General features: G+C 46.3%; 2 protein-coding genes across 3 annotated transcripts; one reads left to right on the top strand and one right to left on the bottom strand.

The window, feature by feature from the left end:
• Nucleotides 1-421: 421 nt before the first annotated feature.
• On the bottom strand, nucleotides 422-1,668 carry LOC4803946 (uncharacterized). 2 transcript variants are annotated; one of them, XM_015184019.2, is made up of 3 exons: nucleotides 1,478-1,663; nucleotides 958-1,246; nucleotides 693-892 (listed from the first exon to the last, which is right to left on the bottom strand). In XM_015184019.2, exons 1-3 carry the CDS (start codon nucleotides 1,499-1,501, stop codon nucleotides 840-842), a joined length of 366 nt encoding a protein of 121 aa, XP_015039505.2. In that variant the 5' UTR covers nucleotides 1,502-1,663; the 3' UTR covers nucleotides 693-839. The 2 variants fall into 2 exon arrangements, with proteins under 2 accessions (XP_001360585.3, XP_015039505.2); XM_001360548.4 differs by having other exon boundaries at nucleotides 422-1,246; nucleotides 1,478-1,668.
• Nucleotides 1,669-16,017: 14,349 nt separating this feature from the next.
• Pgm2b (Phosphoglucomutase 2b) lies at nucleotides 16,018-18,088 on the top strand. The gene is made up of 2 exons (XM_001360547.4): nucleotides 16,018-17,032; nucleotides 17,098-18,088. Exons 1-2 carry the CDS (start codon nucleotides 16,114-16,116, stop codon nucleotides 18,066-18,068), a joined length of 1,890 nt encoding a protein of 629 aa, XP_001360584.3. The 5' UTR covers nucleotides 16,018-16,113; the 3' UTR covers nucleotides 18,069-18,088.
• Nucleotides 18,089-18,333: the final 245 nt, after the last annotated feature.

The raw sequence follows: 18,333 nt of genomic DNA, 5'->3' as shown, positions 1-18,333 counted from the left end.
GAGTAACAAACAAAAAACAAGCAGCAATGATATATGTACGTATGTAGCGTATTCCGACTATAACATACCCGTTAGTAAGATTTTTTCGCAGCTTTAAACGGTAGAAAGATAATTTATATGGGAAAATGTATGGAAATACTAAGATATATTTGTAAAAAAAAAATAAATCATAAGGCAATTCCATATTTGGTTTAGAATAGTAGAAATATTTCTAAAAATTACAATAAAAAACATGTAACACAGACCTCTTGGAATCTCGAAGATATTATGAACTCCAGATACACTCGTGTATACTTTCCGATTACTGGGTATTGTGGAAAACCCTAATGAAGAGAATCACCAAACAATTAAGAGGGGGATTCAATTTATAGCCTCGTGACTCATGAGCCGCATTCGAAACGGATTTGAAACGAAGTTTGGATCTTGGTTAAGTTTAAGCACAGGTAAGAGTTTATTGCGGCAATTAGCCGAAATTCGAAATACATACATAATTATGAATATGTTTATGAGTACGATTACAATTATTGTGTGATTACTTTTGAGGTAATAATTTATACATAATTTATAATTTAACTAGGCAAAAAAGATCACAAGATCAGCGCCGGACGTAGCCCTCGAAGCGCTGGTGCCGGCTGATGGGCTCCGCCTTGCTTTTGACCAGATACTTGGAGAACTCCGCCGGGGAGCCGAAGGCCTTGATGGGGAACTTGCCGAAGCGGCCGTTGGTCTTGGACACCACGTAGTAGACGGGATAGGGGCCGGGTGTCATCTGCACGGGCAGCAACTGGCTCGCCATGTCCTTCAGCGTGTCCATGTCCATGTCCCCATTCAGATACTCCTCAGCGTCTGTTTGGGGGGGGATGAACTTTAGTTGCTTCTGTTGCTTCGTTTTCTGCTTGGGAAAGGCTTTTAGTTCTTTTTGTTTCAAGGCTTGGATGGGCTGCGACGAGTCTTCACCGTCAGTGGCCGGCCTGGGGCGACGCTTCCTCATGCGCATCCGCATCTGCTTCGAGTCCACGTACTTCCGATTGCCGGTGCTCGTGACCGGTCGCAGGGTCTGAATCTGGAAGAGGGCGGAGTTCATATTGGCGCCGGTGTGATCCTTCTTCGAGGGCAGGTCCTGCGGATGCACTCGTATCACTTTTTGCGGCTGATTGTCTATGCTGATCACATCCTCCTCGATGTCCGCAGGCTTCTCAATGGGCAGCGAGAGGCAGCCAAGGACTCCCAGACCCAGGCAGATGAGCTGGAAGAAAGGCAAACGATAAGACAGTGGACGATCACTATTTGAAGAGATCAATAGAGCGGACATCTCTTGGGGCTCAGTGCCGATAAATTTCTATAAATCCGATTATAAAGAACACTTCTTCAACTTCTGTTTAACTGTTCTCTTCTTTAGAGTTCGAAGCTCTCCATAAGCATCTTTTAGATGGAAAAATAGATACTGCGTGGGTGGCGCTTCATTGATCACAATTACCATTAGCTGTTGACGGCTGAACATCTTGTAAGATCACTTGAGTAAGGCGAGATAAAGGTTGTATTTTTTTTTGTTGTCTGGTTGCTTCTGTTTGGAGTGTTTCTCGACGAGATCGGGCGCCCACTCCGCGACTTGCGACTGGTGTTAGATGCTGCCGTTGTACGACTGTCTGTAGATTTGCTCAGGCGATCGCTGTAAGCTGTGGAAGCTGCTGTTCTTCTCCCTTGCTCTCCCTTGCCCCTCATCACGATCCGTTTATAACAAAGTGTTTGGACGGTTTTTTGCTGCTTTTTTTTTGGCAGCGCCAGAACAAATAATGAGCCACAAATTCGTTAGTTTTGTTTCGTCTTTTGTTATCTGTGGCCGATCCGCTCCGCTTCACTACCAGGCCCCTATCCCGATCCTATCCAGCCCGCACAGTGGTCCCAATCTGGCGGTTAATTTTACGATGGCTTGGCCGTGATTGCCTCATTGATTAATTTGCTGGCCAGACCCTCCCCCCTATCGGACAGTGATTGTTTTGTGCATTGTCTGATTTGAAGATATTTTTATCATTATCAGCATTGGTTTTTTATGGGGATGAGATACACTCTTGGAGAAGGCCATTGTGACTAGGGGGAGAGGTTTTCTCGGGAAAGATAGATGAGCATACTCTTAGGATAAAAATAATCTAACCAAATTTTTCAGGTAATTTTCGAGTAAACTGTATTTGGATTGGATCTGGAGAATTCTTGGAGGAAAATATACATATACACATACTATTAATTTGTTAGAGTCAGTAAGGGTATTCTCAGTTCCACCACCTGGTGACTGGTGAGGCATCATTAACTTTTGCATTACTAATTATTGTAATGGAATTATTTATGATCATTATCCGATTGTCAGACACTGCACATTGTTGTCCATTCGGCGTGTGCACCAGGAAATCGACAGAATTCGAAAACAAGAAAGAAATGCCGAAGTATTTAATACCCTTTGCCTCGTCGGGAACACCCGTACAATAACTCTTCCTCTCTTTCTCATAACATACCATATCATACCATTGCACGGGCAGTAAATACTCCTAATATAAAGATTAATACCAAAAAGATCTACTTTGATTCCTGCTGATCAAAATTCCAATACCACCACGACTTTAATGAATTGAAGCTTTGCCAGCCTCCGACAAAGAGGCGGGGCAGCAATTATAATTCAATTGTATTCAGATGGGAGATATGTATACTCGTACTCGTAAAACTCTTGAAGCCGATGATGACTCAGTGGCTCGTGGTTCTGCGATGTTTCGTTCCTAGTTGTGGTGTCTGGTTTCTGGTTTCGGGGCCTTAGAACTCGACAAACAACTTGAGAATTCGCATTGTCCAAGACATTAGAGATCATAAACATTAGGCGATGAGCAAGGTTGACTTTTATGTGCTTTATAATGGAATAATTGAAGTTATGTGAGCTACAGTAAAACTCTTTGGGAGTAAATTTTAAAGTATATTTCGGATTCTAGCAGCTGATTATGTCACCTGTGCTAGCTCTCAGGTATCTGGTATCTGGCAGGTATCTCATTTGTATGCACGTCGGAATTGGTTTAATGGGAATTGGAATTCATTGACCCAGTCTCTCGAACAAGCTCCGATTGAATAACTTCATTAATCAAACACGAGCCAGAATCGTTGACGACGACGATGATACGGGGTCACCAATTTATACATTGTTTGGGTTTAAAATCTCTGATCTGATCTAGTCGAACATTCCTCAAAATGCATATTTCCATCGTAAAAAATCACTTTGCCATCGATAGTCGGAATGACAAAAACCATTTATAGCTCTATCACATCACAGCACACAAAAAAAGAAAAGAAAGAGGAAAAAAATGAAAGCTTTCAGCCGAGGAAGAGGGTAAAATGCAGCCACACTCTAGACGGTAATAAAATGCCAGAACTGGGACCTGAGCCAGGACCAAGACAATGGAGGAGTGGAGTGCCCGTCTAAGGCATCCTCCATCTTCCATCCGATGTCGCCGCGCCATCGATTGTTATTCAAAGCAGCCATAATCTGTGCCACAAGATGCATAGACAAAGTGAATGTGAATTCGTATTGAAGGGGTTTATGGATGGGAGGCAAGTCTTGCCTTTGCCTTTGGCTTTTCCTTTTGGCTTTTTAGTTAGCCAAGTGTTCAGGGAATTGAGTTGTAACTCAACAGGTTTTAGCTTTTAAGTCCCTTAGTCCTGTGCGGGCAAGAGGTAAGGGTGATGTGCAGGCATTTGCTAATGGATTATTTAAAGTGGGACTTTAAACTTATAGCAAATATGTAAATACCTAGAGGAGGAGATATGGCCTGTGGCCATTGTAATTAGATTGCAACACAAAAAAAGGTACCCTTGATGCGGGTTCTGTGTCCACTTCTGTTTCTGGCCAGAGGTGACCAGTGCTCGGCCGCACCCGCCCAGAGGCTAATGGACACCGAAATCCATGGACATTTGTTGTGTGTGGAAAAGTTTTGTCCTTTTTTTGTGCGCTGTTGTTTGGTTTATTTGCGGTCAGCACATAAATTACCTATTAGCTATAGGGATCACACATAATTTACGAGTGGGTTAAGCATCATCCCCATAATTACATACTCAGGTGGTGCGGAGGGGTTAAGGGCGCCAAATGGGTAGATAAACATGTGACAGTGGGGGACAGGGACACCAGCCCCAAAATGAGACGAGAATTACGTTTTGAAAAATCTGCTGACTCAAATACGAGCATACATAGTTGCCAGGAGTGAGGGTCATGAGGGTGGAAGGAACAGTACAGATAGAGAGATATCTCCACTTTTATTACATGTCAATTACCCACAATCAGAATCTGGGGGAACATATGTACATATGTATGGGAACTTTGGGCACAACACACCACAAAATGCCACCAGATGCCACAGGATGGAAATCGTAAAAAAGAATGGAGCTGTTGGCAGTTGGCACTTGGCACTTGGCACTGGCCAATAATCGTTGTGTCCTTTCGCAGTTCTTGAAAGTTTTCTCTGCAGATAGCATATTAACATTCTCGGAATGGTTATGCCCCAGCCCCTGCACTTTCATTCACTGTCGTCTTATCTAAGTACATAATCCAGGAATAACTACAAGAAGTCTTTTCGAAAGACCCAACAAATGTTGATGGCCTAATAAAAGTTAAAGAAATCTGGAGAGCTTGGTTCTGAGAGAGCATAAGGATATACGTTCAGCTGCGCGGAGTGTTTCGTGGATACCACAGAAACGGGAAAATGTTTTTTCTAATTACATTTGAGACTTTCTTGAGGAGCTTAGTACTAGGGATATTTGGTAGATATCTTTGCTGAATTATACGTATTTGAAGCGCATAACTTGAAAGCCAATTCTTCTTGCTCAAAATAAAATTAGAAAGAAGGTGACATCGTCACCCCATCTGCTCTCTTTGGAGGACCATCCGTTTGTCAGTTCAGAACATCAAACGTTTGCTATCTCTTTCTGGCGCTTGCCTCTCTGATATTCGAGAGAGCATGGATGGTCCTCACCACAGCGGACGACGTCAACTTATTATTGAATTTATCTTGGTATAGCCTACAAGCTAAGGGGCCGTCCTGAAAGTCCTGTGGGTCTTGAAAGCCAGCTTGTGACTGCTCTCAGAGAGCTGAAAACCGAAATGCATGTGCGTCTATAGTAAATTTGTAAAAATTTTAAAATAATGTAAATAATCTGTAGCTCTTTCAGGTCTGAAAAGAATATGTTAGATTCCCAACCGATTGATTAAAGGTTGGTTTTTTAAGGGTTACGTGCAGATTGGCCTCCAATTGTCTTAAAACTTTCAATTTGGTTTCTTGGTTCTGGAAAAATTGAACTATTCTCAGGACTCTATGTTTTAGATTTTGTTTTTCCTGTTTTTTTCGTAATCTGCTTAACTCCTTCGAATCTCTGGGATCTGTTCACCGAATAAACATTTTTAAAGCAGAGGGGAAGCTCGGTCAAATATTTACACTGGTTCCGAGTACGAGTATCATCATAAATTCGTTGCGAAAAATGCTTTTGTTGGCCATTAAAATATTTAACAGATTGCCGCTGAAGGACTGGGACGGTCTCAGAGCTCCCTCTACCCACCTCTCCCTCTCACCTCTCCAGCGCTCCATCGCGTGGGGGATGGGCATGTCATAGAGGGAATTTCAGTGTATGTGTGTGTGTGTGTGTGAGAGCACCTAAATCCCGACCGACACGACACTCGGTGCGGCAAGGTGCCCGCCAATGCTCGCGATGACTCCGCCCTGAATTGTTTGGGGTTCCAGCTTGAGAGTTAGACGACGTCGTCCACTGCGCAGATGCCGGATTTTCGCCTCGTCCAGTTGGTGCAAACCGTTTGGGAGGGGATGCCACGCGGGTGTGGGCGATTTTGGGGCCAGACCATTCAAGACTGTTCCAATTCCAAACTGTTTCTGGTTTCTGCCTCCTGCTTTCTGCTTCTTGTTTCTGGCTAAGCAGAGGAGCAGCCTTGTGTCAGGTGGCAGGGGGCGTCTCCCTTGGACTGGAGGAGAGGGATAGATAGGGATAGTTGTTCTGGGAGAAAATCCCATAATTTCCATAATATTTCCGCAGATTTAAAACCGGTTCCGAGTGGATTTTCTCTCATTTAATGCTGCAGCTGGATTTCTTCAAGGACTGGGGGAGCAGGAGAAGGGGAGCACACACGTATGTACCTCTCACACGCAGAGCCAATTAACGCTAATGCAGGACTGACTCCACATTTCACACCTCTCCCTCCCCACACCACTCAGTGGTGGAGGTGCAGGAGGAGGAGGGACAGGGACAGGCAGACATTCGACATGCAAATGAAGGGCAAATGGAGCCTGTCAATGGTGCTGCCAATGCGGTTGCATGTCCATACCATAGCTGCCCCATACCTATGCCACCTCCCCGCCCCCAGTCGCAAGTTTTTACTGCCATGCGGTGAGTGTATGTGTACGTGTATGTGTGTTCCTGGACCCTGTTTTGCAAGGTGTTGATTATGGCCTTTGATATGCAAATGAACCGGTTTTACGGCTGCCTCTCCCCGCCCATAACCACCATGGCCGCCCCCCCGCTGGGCAGCCAAACAAATGGCGCTAATGATGGGGCAAGATGACACCTTGTGGCAACATATCATGGCCACCGCTCATATGGCCAACTAAAGACACACTTAACCGGAAAACTCGAGCCCGGTAAAAGGGTTCTTAGGCACTCCGCCGATTATGGGAGTGCGTGCCCCTTATTCGGGCAGTTTCAACCCCAATTAGACTCATTAGGCAAACAACAGTGGCATCACAATGGGCCTAAACACCACACTCCCCCCCTCTCTCTAGCCCCTGACCCGGCCAGCGACCAAGGTGCGAAACGTGGGCGCTGACTTTGGAGTGATTTACGACACAAATTACGGGCTTAAATGGACAAACATGCCTAGTTTTAATCATGGGCCAGCTCAAAGAGTACAACGGATGGCAGGAGGATGAGTCCATTAACGGGACTGCGAAACTACCGGCGCAGGTCCCCGAATGGGCATTAGGCATGTGCGACATAAATTAATTAACCTTTTCTCACATTCCCCTTCACGCATTGTTAGCCGACTCTTTTTATGCAAAACTATCTGTACGGAACACGCTCTGCTCTATTCGGGGCCCAGCCAGGGGTCGTATACTCGTAGTACCCACCCTTTGGCTCTCTCCGAAATTAATGCACAAATCTTGTCCAATGAACTTTCACATTTGGATGATTCCTCACACATAATGAGAGCTTTGTTTTTATGTTTTTATTTAAATTTAGTTATTTTCTGCTTGTAATATGTATATCTGGAAAAGTTCTAAAGTTATGCGAAAGATTATTTATAAGGTATTTATAACATAAAAAACCTAAAAATAGCCCTTTTTTAATGGTTCTTCTATAAGCCAACCATTTCTTGGTTGTTTTTACTTTTTTTTACCTTATGACCTTTTTTGAAACAAGGAATATTTTTGGAATGTATATAATGCGGGAATTAGGAAATATTCGGTTATTAGAAACAAATTAAATACATTTAACTTTGATTTAAAAATAAATAAATTAAAAAGACTTTTTAATTTAATAGCAGTTAAACATTTGCACATAACACTTTGAAAAATGTTTAAAATATAAAATTTATAGCAATTTAAATATGAAATATATTTTAATCAAATAATTTCATATGAATGTAAAAATTTATACTCGCGGTGCAAATCTATTGTACATATTTAACACTTGAAAACTTTAGGAAAACTTTTCCATTTTAAAGTTTAAAGATTGTCGACAGATGGAATATTTAAGATTAACATTTCTATAGCTTTAAAGTTTTCCCAAGACGCCTTGATCGTACCATATGTTTTAGTTCTTAAGTATTTGATAATGATTCTATCGTTCTAATCGCTCAGCTTTCCAGAATACGAGTATGTTTTGTGGGTCAAGCAGGAGAGACTTCCATTGCCCGCCCCCCCGACACGACTGCCTTTATCGTACTTGGTTTTTTTTTATTAGTGGAAGTGCTCGAAATAAATACGCATTAAAATTCAACAACGAAATTGGGTGAAAAACAACTTGGGGACCCGGCGATGTTGCTTAGAAAATGGCCCTCACGGGAAATTATAAATATTTCCCTTCAAAAGAATACAAAACTGAAACAACAAAAAAGTTCTACACGCAAAATATTTAGAAAAAACGCAGAACGAAGCGAGGGGGGGGGGGGAGTGGAGTGGAAAAAGTTGCGCCTAATTGTAAACGGCCCACCAATGGATGACACTTTATGAGTACTCAGGGGGAGGGGGGAAAGTTGGAAATTTTACACTACACTTCATGAAATTGAATTAAAACACGCAGGGGGCTTTTGCACAGGGATGGGTTGGGGGGGGCAGGGATAAGGCCGTGCAGTCCGGGCGGAGTTCAAAATGTTTTCCTCGCCTCGGGGCGCCGGAACACGGGACTTAAATGGCATTAATTATGACACAGGAACTGGGGGCAGGAGCACCAGCACCAGCAGCAGCACAGGACTTCCCTGGGACACAGGCGGAACGCATGTGTAAGCCTATCGCCCCCTGCCGCCCTGCCGCCCCGCCGCCCGCCTGCAATGCCAGCCTGGGCAAAAATGTAATTGACCAAACAGCCCCGAAAGGGGACTTGCCACAACTGACACAGTAGGACCAGGACCGGGGGTCAGTGCAATCGCACGCATAACAGTAATACCGTTGCCATTCCATGACCTGCTCTCTACCTGGTGCTGGTCCTGGGCCCCACCTGGGAGTGCACATTAAATAATTACCACAAATGGGCTTGGCGATAATTTTTGCACCAAAGACCCCCACAACAACAACAACAACAACAAAGACATGCGAATAAAAATTGTAATTGTAATTGCGAAAACAATAAACAAATGTGCCACACAGGCAGAACGGGACTCGCGACTGACTGCACGGGCTCCATGGGATGCACTCGGGGAATACAACAACATTTCGCAGGTACAACAAACAAATATGGCAACGAAACGAACCGCCGATACTCTTCAGATTTTAATTGATTTTCCTCCAAAGAAATGCCTTAACAATTGATGTGTTTTGTATGCAGATTAAAAATCCACCAAAAAAGAGATATTTCTTGACCTCAAAGTGAATGCACTTTTGGGCCGAGTGCTGTGCGGGGGGTATGGCATTCAAAAATTGTACGAGTATGTATTTAATTAACGCCACCGGCTGCGCTTTCGATTCACTGTGTAATGGGAGGGGAGTGCAGTCCATGGGCTGGCTGGATCAGCGAAAGGGTTGGGTCCTTGGGACACCTTCAACGTCATTGAACAACAGCCAGCTTTAAGGCAATCCCCTGGCGAGCACTTCTTTCGAGAATCCTGAACCCAGTGCCAACTCCCAGGGCGTTCCCAATGCGATGGCTACTTAAAAATTCATGTTTCCCCCCTCCCCGCTCCTGCCCCCTGCCCTGCCACAACCCGTTCGCACCTAGATGGAAGGCAGTTGGTTCCATCATTTGCCAATTAGTTAATTTTTATGGCCAATGCGATGCTGGGAAATCTTTCAAACATTTGTAGCGGGTGTCGGCTGACGGCCGTCGGCTGTCGGTGGAGCAAGTGTCTTTTAATTTCTTATTAGCGGTTTATTATCCCCGCGGACATTCGGGCCATTAATATGCAGGGCAGGGAGAGGCGCCGGCTCCGGCTCTGGCCCCGGCTCCGGCCGAAAACATTAATTTTAATGAGCCCCAACGAGAAAGTTGGACGAAAAGGATTATGCGACTGGGGTATTCGGTTAATTACTTAATAATTTAGGCAGGTGTTGCTTTATTTTTGGAAAGTAATTGGATGCTAAGAAAAGTAATTATGTACAGAGATTCGAATATATCTCATTAAAGTTTCGGGCATAAATTTGCATGGCAAATGCCCGAAAAGGAATCAAAGCCGTACAGGAATCATTCTGGTGTATTAAATATTTATGGATTTGTGGCTAAACGTAAATATACGAGTAGCCACAAATCGTTTAGGCCAAAATCGAATGGAGCTCTCTTCGAGGCCAGCGGAAAACTTGTTCTCCGACTTGTTCCTTGACTCGATTTGATTGCTGAGCACGATCTGATCCACAGTAAAGGTGTATCCAGGCAGTGGGGGATTAGGGGCTGACAGACCGACAAAAAGCGAATGGGAACATTAATCCGTAATTTGCTGTTTGCGGAGGTTCGAAGGCGACTAAGTAATAATTTTTAATAGGAAGCCAAATGCCCATAAATGGTCAATAGTTGCCACTCCATTTTTTTGCCCCTGGCTGATCCCTGCCTGACAAAAGACGGCCACTGATTTTGGCTCTGATGGAATTCCAAATTCGTTTCGAAAATTCGCGGCACGTGCAGCATGCAGCCTGCAGCCTGCAACAAAAGAAGACTGAGGGGCCTGGCCTGCCTTTAGCTCCCATTTCTTTTGGCTGTGCTTGTAATTTATGAACTTTAATTGTTGGCTTTTATAGTAGGTCTCTCCTATAAGCCATAAACCATAAACCATTAACAGTTAGAGCCACAGACAGTGGCCCGAGTAGACTCGGGCGACACTTTTAATTGATTTTCTACCCTTTTGATTTAATTTATGAACTGCCTGCCATATTCGGGCGGTTAAACATTTAATCAATGTTCGAGTATCTCAAATCTGCACTTGCCGGTGCCCAATGATGCCAGTGCCAATGCCCAATGCCCAGTGCCAGTGGCAGTCGTTTATAAATATTTATGAGCCTCTGCCCAGCATAAGCAAAAGCCAAAGCTAATGACAAAGTGATAAGGACAATTAAGGAGAAAGCAGCTGCTGCCGTTGGCTGCCAATGGGGGGGGGACAGCACATGAAATGCGCCAAAGAGATGGCAGCCGGGGTTGGAGATGGGGATCGTAGCCTCCATTCTGACGTGACACGATTGAAAACATCTACAAGATACTTATAGTACTATTCCTTACTCAAAAACCAATGTCTTGTCTTTCCATAGTCTACTTACCGCTCAAAAATGATAACCCCTAGACCTACCAGCACATTTCTAGCCAAAATATGATCCTTTAAGAGTCCAATATGTGGCCTCTTTCCTTGTTAAATATTTTTCGTGTCACACTGCCATCTCCTTGAGAGGGCCGCCTCTGTTCATCAGCGATCAACTTGTAAACACGGCCAACAAACTGCTGGCCTGGCTGTAAAATATTGCTGCATTTTTGATCACTTGTCATCCCCGCATGATGGACGATCGCATCACATCACAACAAAACAAAACAGAAAACACATCACTGAGACTCTTGTCTCACAGTCGGACTGACTCTCTCTCTCTCTCTCGCCGAGCTCCCTCAGAGAACCTCCTGAGTACTTGCCACAGTCTGTGGCAGGAATTCCGCAGAACCTGTTGACAACACTTGGGCGACAAGCGAAACGATCTCGCTTTTTGCTGCTCCTCGGCTCTGCTCTGCTCTGCAGCTATTTATTGCGTTTGCCACTGCCACTGCCACTACCACTGCCACTGCTGGACCACTGTTGGAAAAAAGTGCTGGCCAAGGTGTCGATATCGCACAATGATTTTAATGATGGGATCGATCCCCTTTCCCATCCCCATCCCCTTCCAGTGGCCGAACCAAAACCGAATCGAAGCAAAAACACTGCAAATCGCTGAGATGCCAATGCTGATAATCAATAATTTTTATATTTTTGCCACATCGCCGGTCGTCGTTGTCGTCGTCGTCGGCTTTGCGGGCCGGCGACTCAAAGGAGGACACACTGTCACAGAGGCAGTGCCTGGTGGTGGCAGGAGGCACACCAGACGGCACCCCTGGCCGGCCAGGACATGACAATAATCCTTAATTACAGCACTCGCAGAGAAACGAAACGAAATTCGAAATCATAATTGGAGTTCAATGATTCGCAATTCACAATCCACAATCCACAATTGTGTCTGCGTCGCGGCACTCGGAATGGATCGTTTGGAGGGGTGTCCTGGCCCTTAAAGTGCTCACCTTTCAGAGGCTGTGTTTCTGTTTCTATCAATCTATCAGTCCTCAGATGTCTTGGAGTCCTCGTTTGGTATTCCGCATGCAAAACAAATTGACAGCCAAAGAGTTGTCCTTTGACAGGAAGCCATTTACTCCGACTTTGGTGCAAAACACTCGACGTTTGATGGTGTCGGGCCTGTGGACTGTGGGTCTCCTGTGACTACTGGGGAGACCGACTGGAGTTGCCTTAACCTAACCCCTGCACTATCCGCAAACACACTCACATTCGGCAATCCCTTTCTGATTTATTTTCTTTTATTAATGCGGCAAAAAGAGCACACAATTTTGTGGATATTTTCGCGTGGAAAAGTGCCAACAATTCCATCAAAGTTTCAACCCTTTGAAGCCACAGCGCTGACAGTCGTGTCACGCGTCAGGCTCCCTATCCACCTCCACCTCCACCCCCACCTCGGCAGCAGTGGAACACCGAAATCGCATTCGACTGATGATTAGGCAACAAGGTACGACACACCCTTTGTGTGGCACAACCGTCGGGCCAGAGGATACAGGCGGATGATAGGATGATTCTAATGGTGATTGCCAAACCGCTTACGACCTGCCAGATGCACATGGAATCAATGCCGGCAATTAAGGCCTTCAAGGGAGACTCGGAGGAGCAGAAGGGCAAGAGACAGAGCACGAGCTCCATCTCCATCTCTAGTTTCCAGTTTTCAGGCTCCAGGGGAAGACAATTTGATGTGCAATAAAAATGCCTGTCCTCTGTTTTCCCCCCCAACCCATTTTCATGCGATTCTTGAGGGGAGTCTCAAAATTGGATTTCTGACCCTTTGGCCAGCCATGTGTGAAGGTCCTTTGGCCATTTCTATTTGCATCTAATACATAAACATAATGCGTTAATTTCAAAGGAACTTTTCCAAGCACCCACAAAAATATTATGCAAACAAACAACAACCAAATATATTTCCTTTTTTTTTCTGTGGTTTTTCGGGTGGTAATCAAATTTGCGAGGTTTTTTTTCATATTTTTTGCACATCTTGGACTGGAGTATTCCCCCTGGAGCTGGAAGACCGCCGCCGGAAGGACAGGACATGAGTGGTACAAATAAACAAATGATGTAAATTTCATTTTCCGGCAAATATGAAAATGTGAAAAGCCTCGGAAATAAATTGCAGGAAATTTATTTTTTGCACTCGCAGGCGATTCAAACTATTCACAAGGAAGGAAAAGGGCGGGGCGGCATTAAGGAAAAGGACACACACAGATGAGGTCCTGCAGCCCCTGGATTGACGCTTCAAATTAGATTCATCAAAGTTCAGCAGAGATTTGCATTTATTTCACATTTGTCATGGCACCAGATGCTGCTCCTTTCGAAACGGGTCTTAAATGTCAGGTCTAGACATTAAAAACCACTTTTCGACTGGCAAAGGAAAATGTTTCGGAAAGGCCTGATTCTGATTGGCATTAGGCAAACGAATACGAATGAAATGTGTCAGAAAATATTTACAGATTTCACGCACAAAAATGTCAATTTCAATTTGAGTCCGAATGAAATGAATGATTCGGTTTTAATTCTGATGGAACTCAAAAGAGGGAAGGATGGTTAAAAATAGTATAAAAATGAGGATAGCTTTCCCTTCTTTGGTCCCTCTTTGGGGGCCTGCCTGCCATAAAACGTTGGATGTAAATTAGCATTTTAATAGCTTCGATAGGCGTTAGTTATACAACTTGAAAATCAGAAGATACACACATCCTTTGCCTCTGCCTCTGCCGCAGAGGACACTCGCGGGTGCCATAAAAAATTCACACAACAGCAATCCTGCAGTTTCCATGGATTAAAATTATGCAAACGCATTATATGGCTGGCTGGCTGCACTCCACTCCAGAAGACCAGGGGGAGGATTACCTAAGGGAGCCGTACTCGTAGGCCGTAAACACTCAATATTTGTGCCCGCAAGAAAAGAGAGAGAGACATTTTCGTGCTCGGAAATTGCCTAGGCATTCTCTATGCAAATGTGGGGATACGTTACACAAAGCACTTAAAACAAATCCAATAGATAAAGACATTAGGAGAGTGGCCCGGGAATGGGTATCGTATCAGAAGTGGAGCCCTTACTTACGTCTTAGCAAAAACCAGAGCTAATAAATCAAGCTGAAGATTGGTCTGTTCGATACTCGTAAGTATTCCAAGTGAGTTCACATTAATTTCTCATAGATTACGGGTATATTGATCGTTGGTGGGGCTTGAAATTGCTTTATGACACTTGGGGTTTGATTGGGCGTGAAATATGTGGCTTTTCTATGGCGTGGGAAAGTGTTAAGTAGAGGAACAACACTACTTATCAAAGGGAATACCCGTACGAGTGCAAGTCTTAGGATTCAATGGATTTGATCCCTGTATTTTGTATACATTAATATACAAATACTCGGTATTCTTTGCAAGCATGAATTCAAAGTGAAAATGGACTTCTGGAACAGTTTTAATCGGGATCCGTGCCGATGACCAAGCCTTTAATGGTTCTGGTAGTGCCTCAATTAGAGGTCGTTGCTCTTTTCCCGATGAGCAACGCAAACCATTTGAATCATGTCTACTCTCTTTTTTGTCCACAACAAGAGTCAGCTCTTTCGGGTGAGCGGAATATTGAATATTTGGTTCCAGATGAAAGCATACTTGATTATGCCTAGATTTTATATGGGTGGGTAGTGGTTGGAAGTTGAAGAATACTTCATAGCCTATTCGCATACGTACTAAATATGTACCATCCATTTCCGCACCATTTGGGAGGAATAGAATCACAAACACCGTGACACGAAATTTTCGTGTTTTAGATTAAATATTAATATTAAATATTTAAATATGGGTCGGTCGATTTCTCTTTAATTTCACTATTTTATAGTCGAATATTTCATTTAAATATGGCTGTGTTGTGTTTGCCAATTTTCTCTGAGTGTATCGTACTTTTTCTGAAGGGAGTTTGAACCAAAAAAGTGTTCACTACGGAGCTTCTACATTTTGGCATTGAAACTTGAAAGGCTCTTTCCTTATGCCGGCGTCCACTGTTGAACAATGATTTCTGCCTCCATAGGCAAACAGCTTCTCTCATCTCCAGTGTCACAGGAGGATTATGGACGAGGCATGCGAGCGGGGGGCATGGGGGCATGGGGGCCAGGTTGTGCAGGACAATTACCACAACCGCCGAGTAGCTGGATGTGTGCATGTGAGGAGGCGGCCTCCTGCTCCTGCCTATTCAAGTGTCCATTTTTAATTAACACTCTGACAATTTGACGCGAAATGCACTTCCAATGTGTGAGTGGATGTGTGTGTGTGTGAGGTCCTAACTAATGCTGCCACTACGGATTCCAAATGCGAATGCATGCCGATGAGGCTTCTGGTCTCCCGTCTGCTGTGGAGCTGAAAGCACTGCCGTTGAATGTTTAGAATGCAATTGACATGAGGCACAGCCCAACATGGCACATGGCACTGCCAGAAAACAGAGGCCAGACAATGGAAGAAGCCTTTGTCCCCCCGCCCCCCACTGTCTGATGAATGTTGCATGTTGCATGGGTAACCCAATTACCGTTCGGCAAATTACCCACACCAATGGACGCAGTGCCAAATGCACATGGAAGGAGAGAAGAGGTTGGGCTCCTAGACTCGCTTTGCATAATTGATGACAAATTGAAATCATGTTAATGCTGCTATAAAGAAAGGGCAAAGACCGGTAGAGTGAGCGAAACAGTTCATAAAATATGTCTATATATATATCAATTCTGATGTGGACAGTCTTTGCCTCTCGTCCTAAACTTTTGTTTTTTTTTGCCCTGGCCTTCGCAAGAGGCTATAAATCCAATGGCCTGGCCAAATCAAATTGCCAATGGATCAATTTGCGGTTGATGTGGAGCTTAGCCATGGTCTCTGGTCTCTGGTCTCCGGTCTCTGGCCCCTCTCTGGGGGCTCGTAAATCGCAATGAGTTTGGGCATAAATTTTCAATCGTTCGAAGGGAGCAACAGCATGCAAATCCTAGGGATGGGTAGGTCAGGGGTTACCAGTCACACACATCCGGCAAAAAACACACAGACAACAAAATTGTTTATAGTAAACAGTGATCATTGGATCATCGATTTGGCTTTAGAAGATGTCCACCAAGAAGACCCCAAAGACGCCCGCCGAGGTGCTCAAGTCGCTGGAGCTGTCCGGCCAGGAGGATCTCGATAAGCAGATCAAGAACTGGGTCTTGTGGGACCGCAACGAGGCCACTCTGGACCAGGTGATCGAGGCGGTGCACGACCAGGACTGGCAGGCTCTGCGCGTTCGCCTCTGCAATCGCATACCCTTCGGCACGGCGGGATTGAGGGGCGGGATGCGAGCCGGATTCGATTCCATCAACGATCTGGTGATCATCCAGACCGCCCAGGGACTGGCCGCATACCTCACCGACAGCTATCCGAGCATCCAGAAGCGGGAAACGCAGGGCGTGGTCATCGGCTACGATGGGCGGTACAACAGCAAGCGTTTCGCCCAGCTGACGTCGGCGGTGTTCCTCAACAGCGGCTACAAGGTGTATCTGTTCAATCGCATGACACCGACCCCCTTCATACCCTTCACCGTTTCGGCGCTCAAGTGCCTGGCGGGCGTTGTGGTGACGGCTTCGCACAACCCCAAGGAGGACAATGGATTCAAGGTGTACGCCGCCAATGGGGCCCAGATACTGCCGCCCCACGACAAGAAGATCTACGATGCCATTATGGCCAACCTGGAGCCGAAGCCCTCCTCGTGGGATCTCTGCATTCTGACGGAGAGCCTGCTGGTCGAGGACCCCTACCGCCAGATCTACCCGATGTACTATGAGATGCTGAAGAAGCTCCTGCCGCCCGCCCACCTGGAGACGAACGAGTGCAGCCAACTGCGGTTCATCTACACGCCGATGCACGGCGTGGGCTACTCCTTCATGCGGGAGGCCTTCTACCAGGCCCGCCTCAAGCCGCTCATCCCCGTGCCGGAGCAAAAGGATCCGGATCCGGAGTTCCACACCCTCGTTTATCCCAATCCGGAAGGTGAGTCACAGACATTACATTGCATGAATGTATATCTAATCACAGAACTCTGCGATCCCTGGCAGAGGGTAGGGAGGCCCTGCTGATGGCCATCAAGAAGGCCGAGTCCGAGCACTGCACCGTGATCCTGGCCAACGATCCGGACGCCGATCGCCTGGCCGCTGCCGAGCTGGATCCCAAGGGTCGCTGGAAGATTTTCACGGGCAACGAGCTGGGAGCCCTGCTCGCTTGGTGGGCCCTGGAAAACTACCGGGCGCGCACGTCCAAGCCGGACGTGAGCAACTGCATCATGCTCTCGAGCATGGTCAGCTCCAGGATTGTGGGGGCCATTGCCCGAGCGGAGGGATTCACGCACGTGGAGACGCTGACGGGCTTCAAGTGGATGGGGAACAAGGCGCTGGAGCTGCAGGCCGCTGGCCGGACGGTGCTCTTCGCCTTCGAGGAGCCTCTGGGCTTCATGTTTGGCATGAATGTGGCGGACAAGGACGGAATCACGGCGGCCACGCACCTGGCCACGATGGCCTGCCACCTGCGGACCACCCGCAGCCTGACGCTCATCGAGAAGCTGCGCGAGATCTACGACACGTACGGCTACCATGCGACGCTCTCCTCGTACTACACCTGCGAGGATCCGGAGCTGATTGAGCAGATCTTCGAGCGGCTGCGCAACTTTGACGAGGACCTGCCGGGCACCTATCCCAAGTGCATCCTCGACGGCGAATTCGAGGTGGTGTACGTCCGGGATCTGACCAAGGGCCTGGACACCGCCTATGCGGACCGCAAGGCGCGACTGCCGATGGTTCCCAGCGAGCAGATGATCACGTTCACCTTCACCAACGGCTTCGTGGTCAGTCTGCGCAGCACCAGTCGCGACCACAAGCTGCGCTACTACACCGAGATCTGCGCCCTGCCCGAGGAGAAGGAGTGGCTGGAGCTGGACGACCGGCTGCATCACATGACCGATGCTGTCGTCGAGGAGTTCTACCAGCCGAATGTTCATGGCCTGATTCGCGCCTCCCAGTTCGATATGCAGTAAAGACTAGACTAGAAAATATAGCGATTCCGTGTCCTTCCCCCGCTGCCAGGCCAAATATCGTGCTCTAGCAGCGGTCGGAGGCTTGGGTGTGGGCGAAGCCACAGAACGCCAATTATGCGTACACAGAAATTGCCTTCCATGTGGTGTGGCAGGGTCCTGCTTTTGTTTTCCCCCCCACCACCACACACCACAAACACGGGTATATGGCCCAACGGCGTACCGTTAACCGCATCCCGGAGCATCCCGGAGCATCCCGTATCGGGGC

The sequence above is a fragment of the Drosophila pseudoobscura genome, chromosome 3 (assembly GCF_009870125.1).
Source record: "Drosophila pseudoobscura strain MV-25-SWS-2005 chromosome 3, UCI_Dpse_MV25, whole genome shotgun sequence".
Lineage (NCBI taxonomy): Eukaryota > Metazoa > Arthropoda > Insecta > Diptera > Drosophilidae > Drosophila > Drosophila pseudoobscura.
Note: the sequence above shows the minus strand (reverse complement) of the source record. Positions and strands in the feature narration are given on the sequence as shown.

Coding starts and splice junctions, on each gene's coding strand:
- LOC4803946 (XM_001360548.4), bottom strand. CDS start 1,501: ATGTTCAGCCGTCAACAGCTAATG. Junction 1,247..1,477: donor TCAGCCGTCAACAGCTAATG/GTAATTGTGATC, acceptor CCTTTCTTCCAG/CTCATCTGCCTGGGTCTGGG.
- Pgm2b (XM_001360547.4), top strand. CDS start 16,114: ATGTCCACCAAGAAGACCCCAAAGACGCCCGCCGAGGTGCTCAAGTCG. Junction 17,033..17,097: donor CGTTTATCCCAATCCGGAAG/GTGAGTCACAGA, acceptor GATCCCTGGCAG/AGGGTAGGGAGGCCCTGCTG.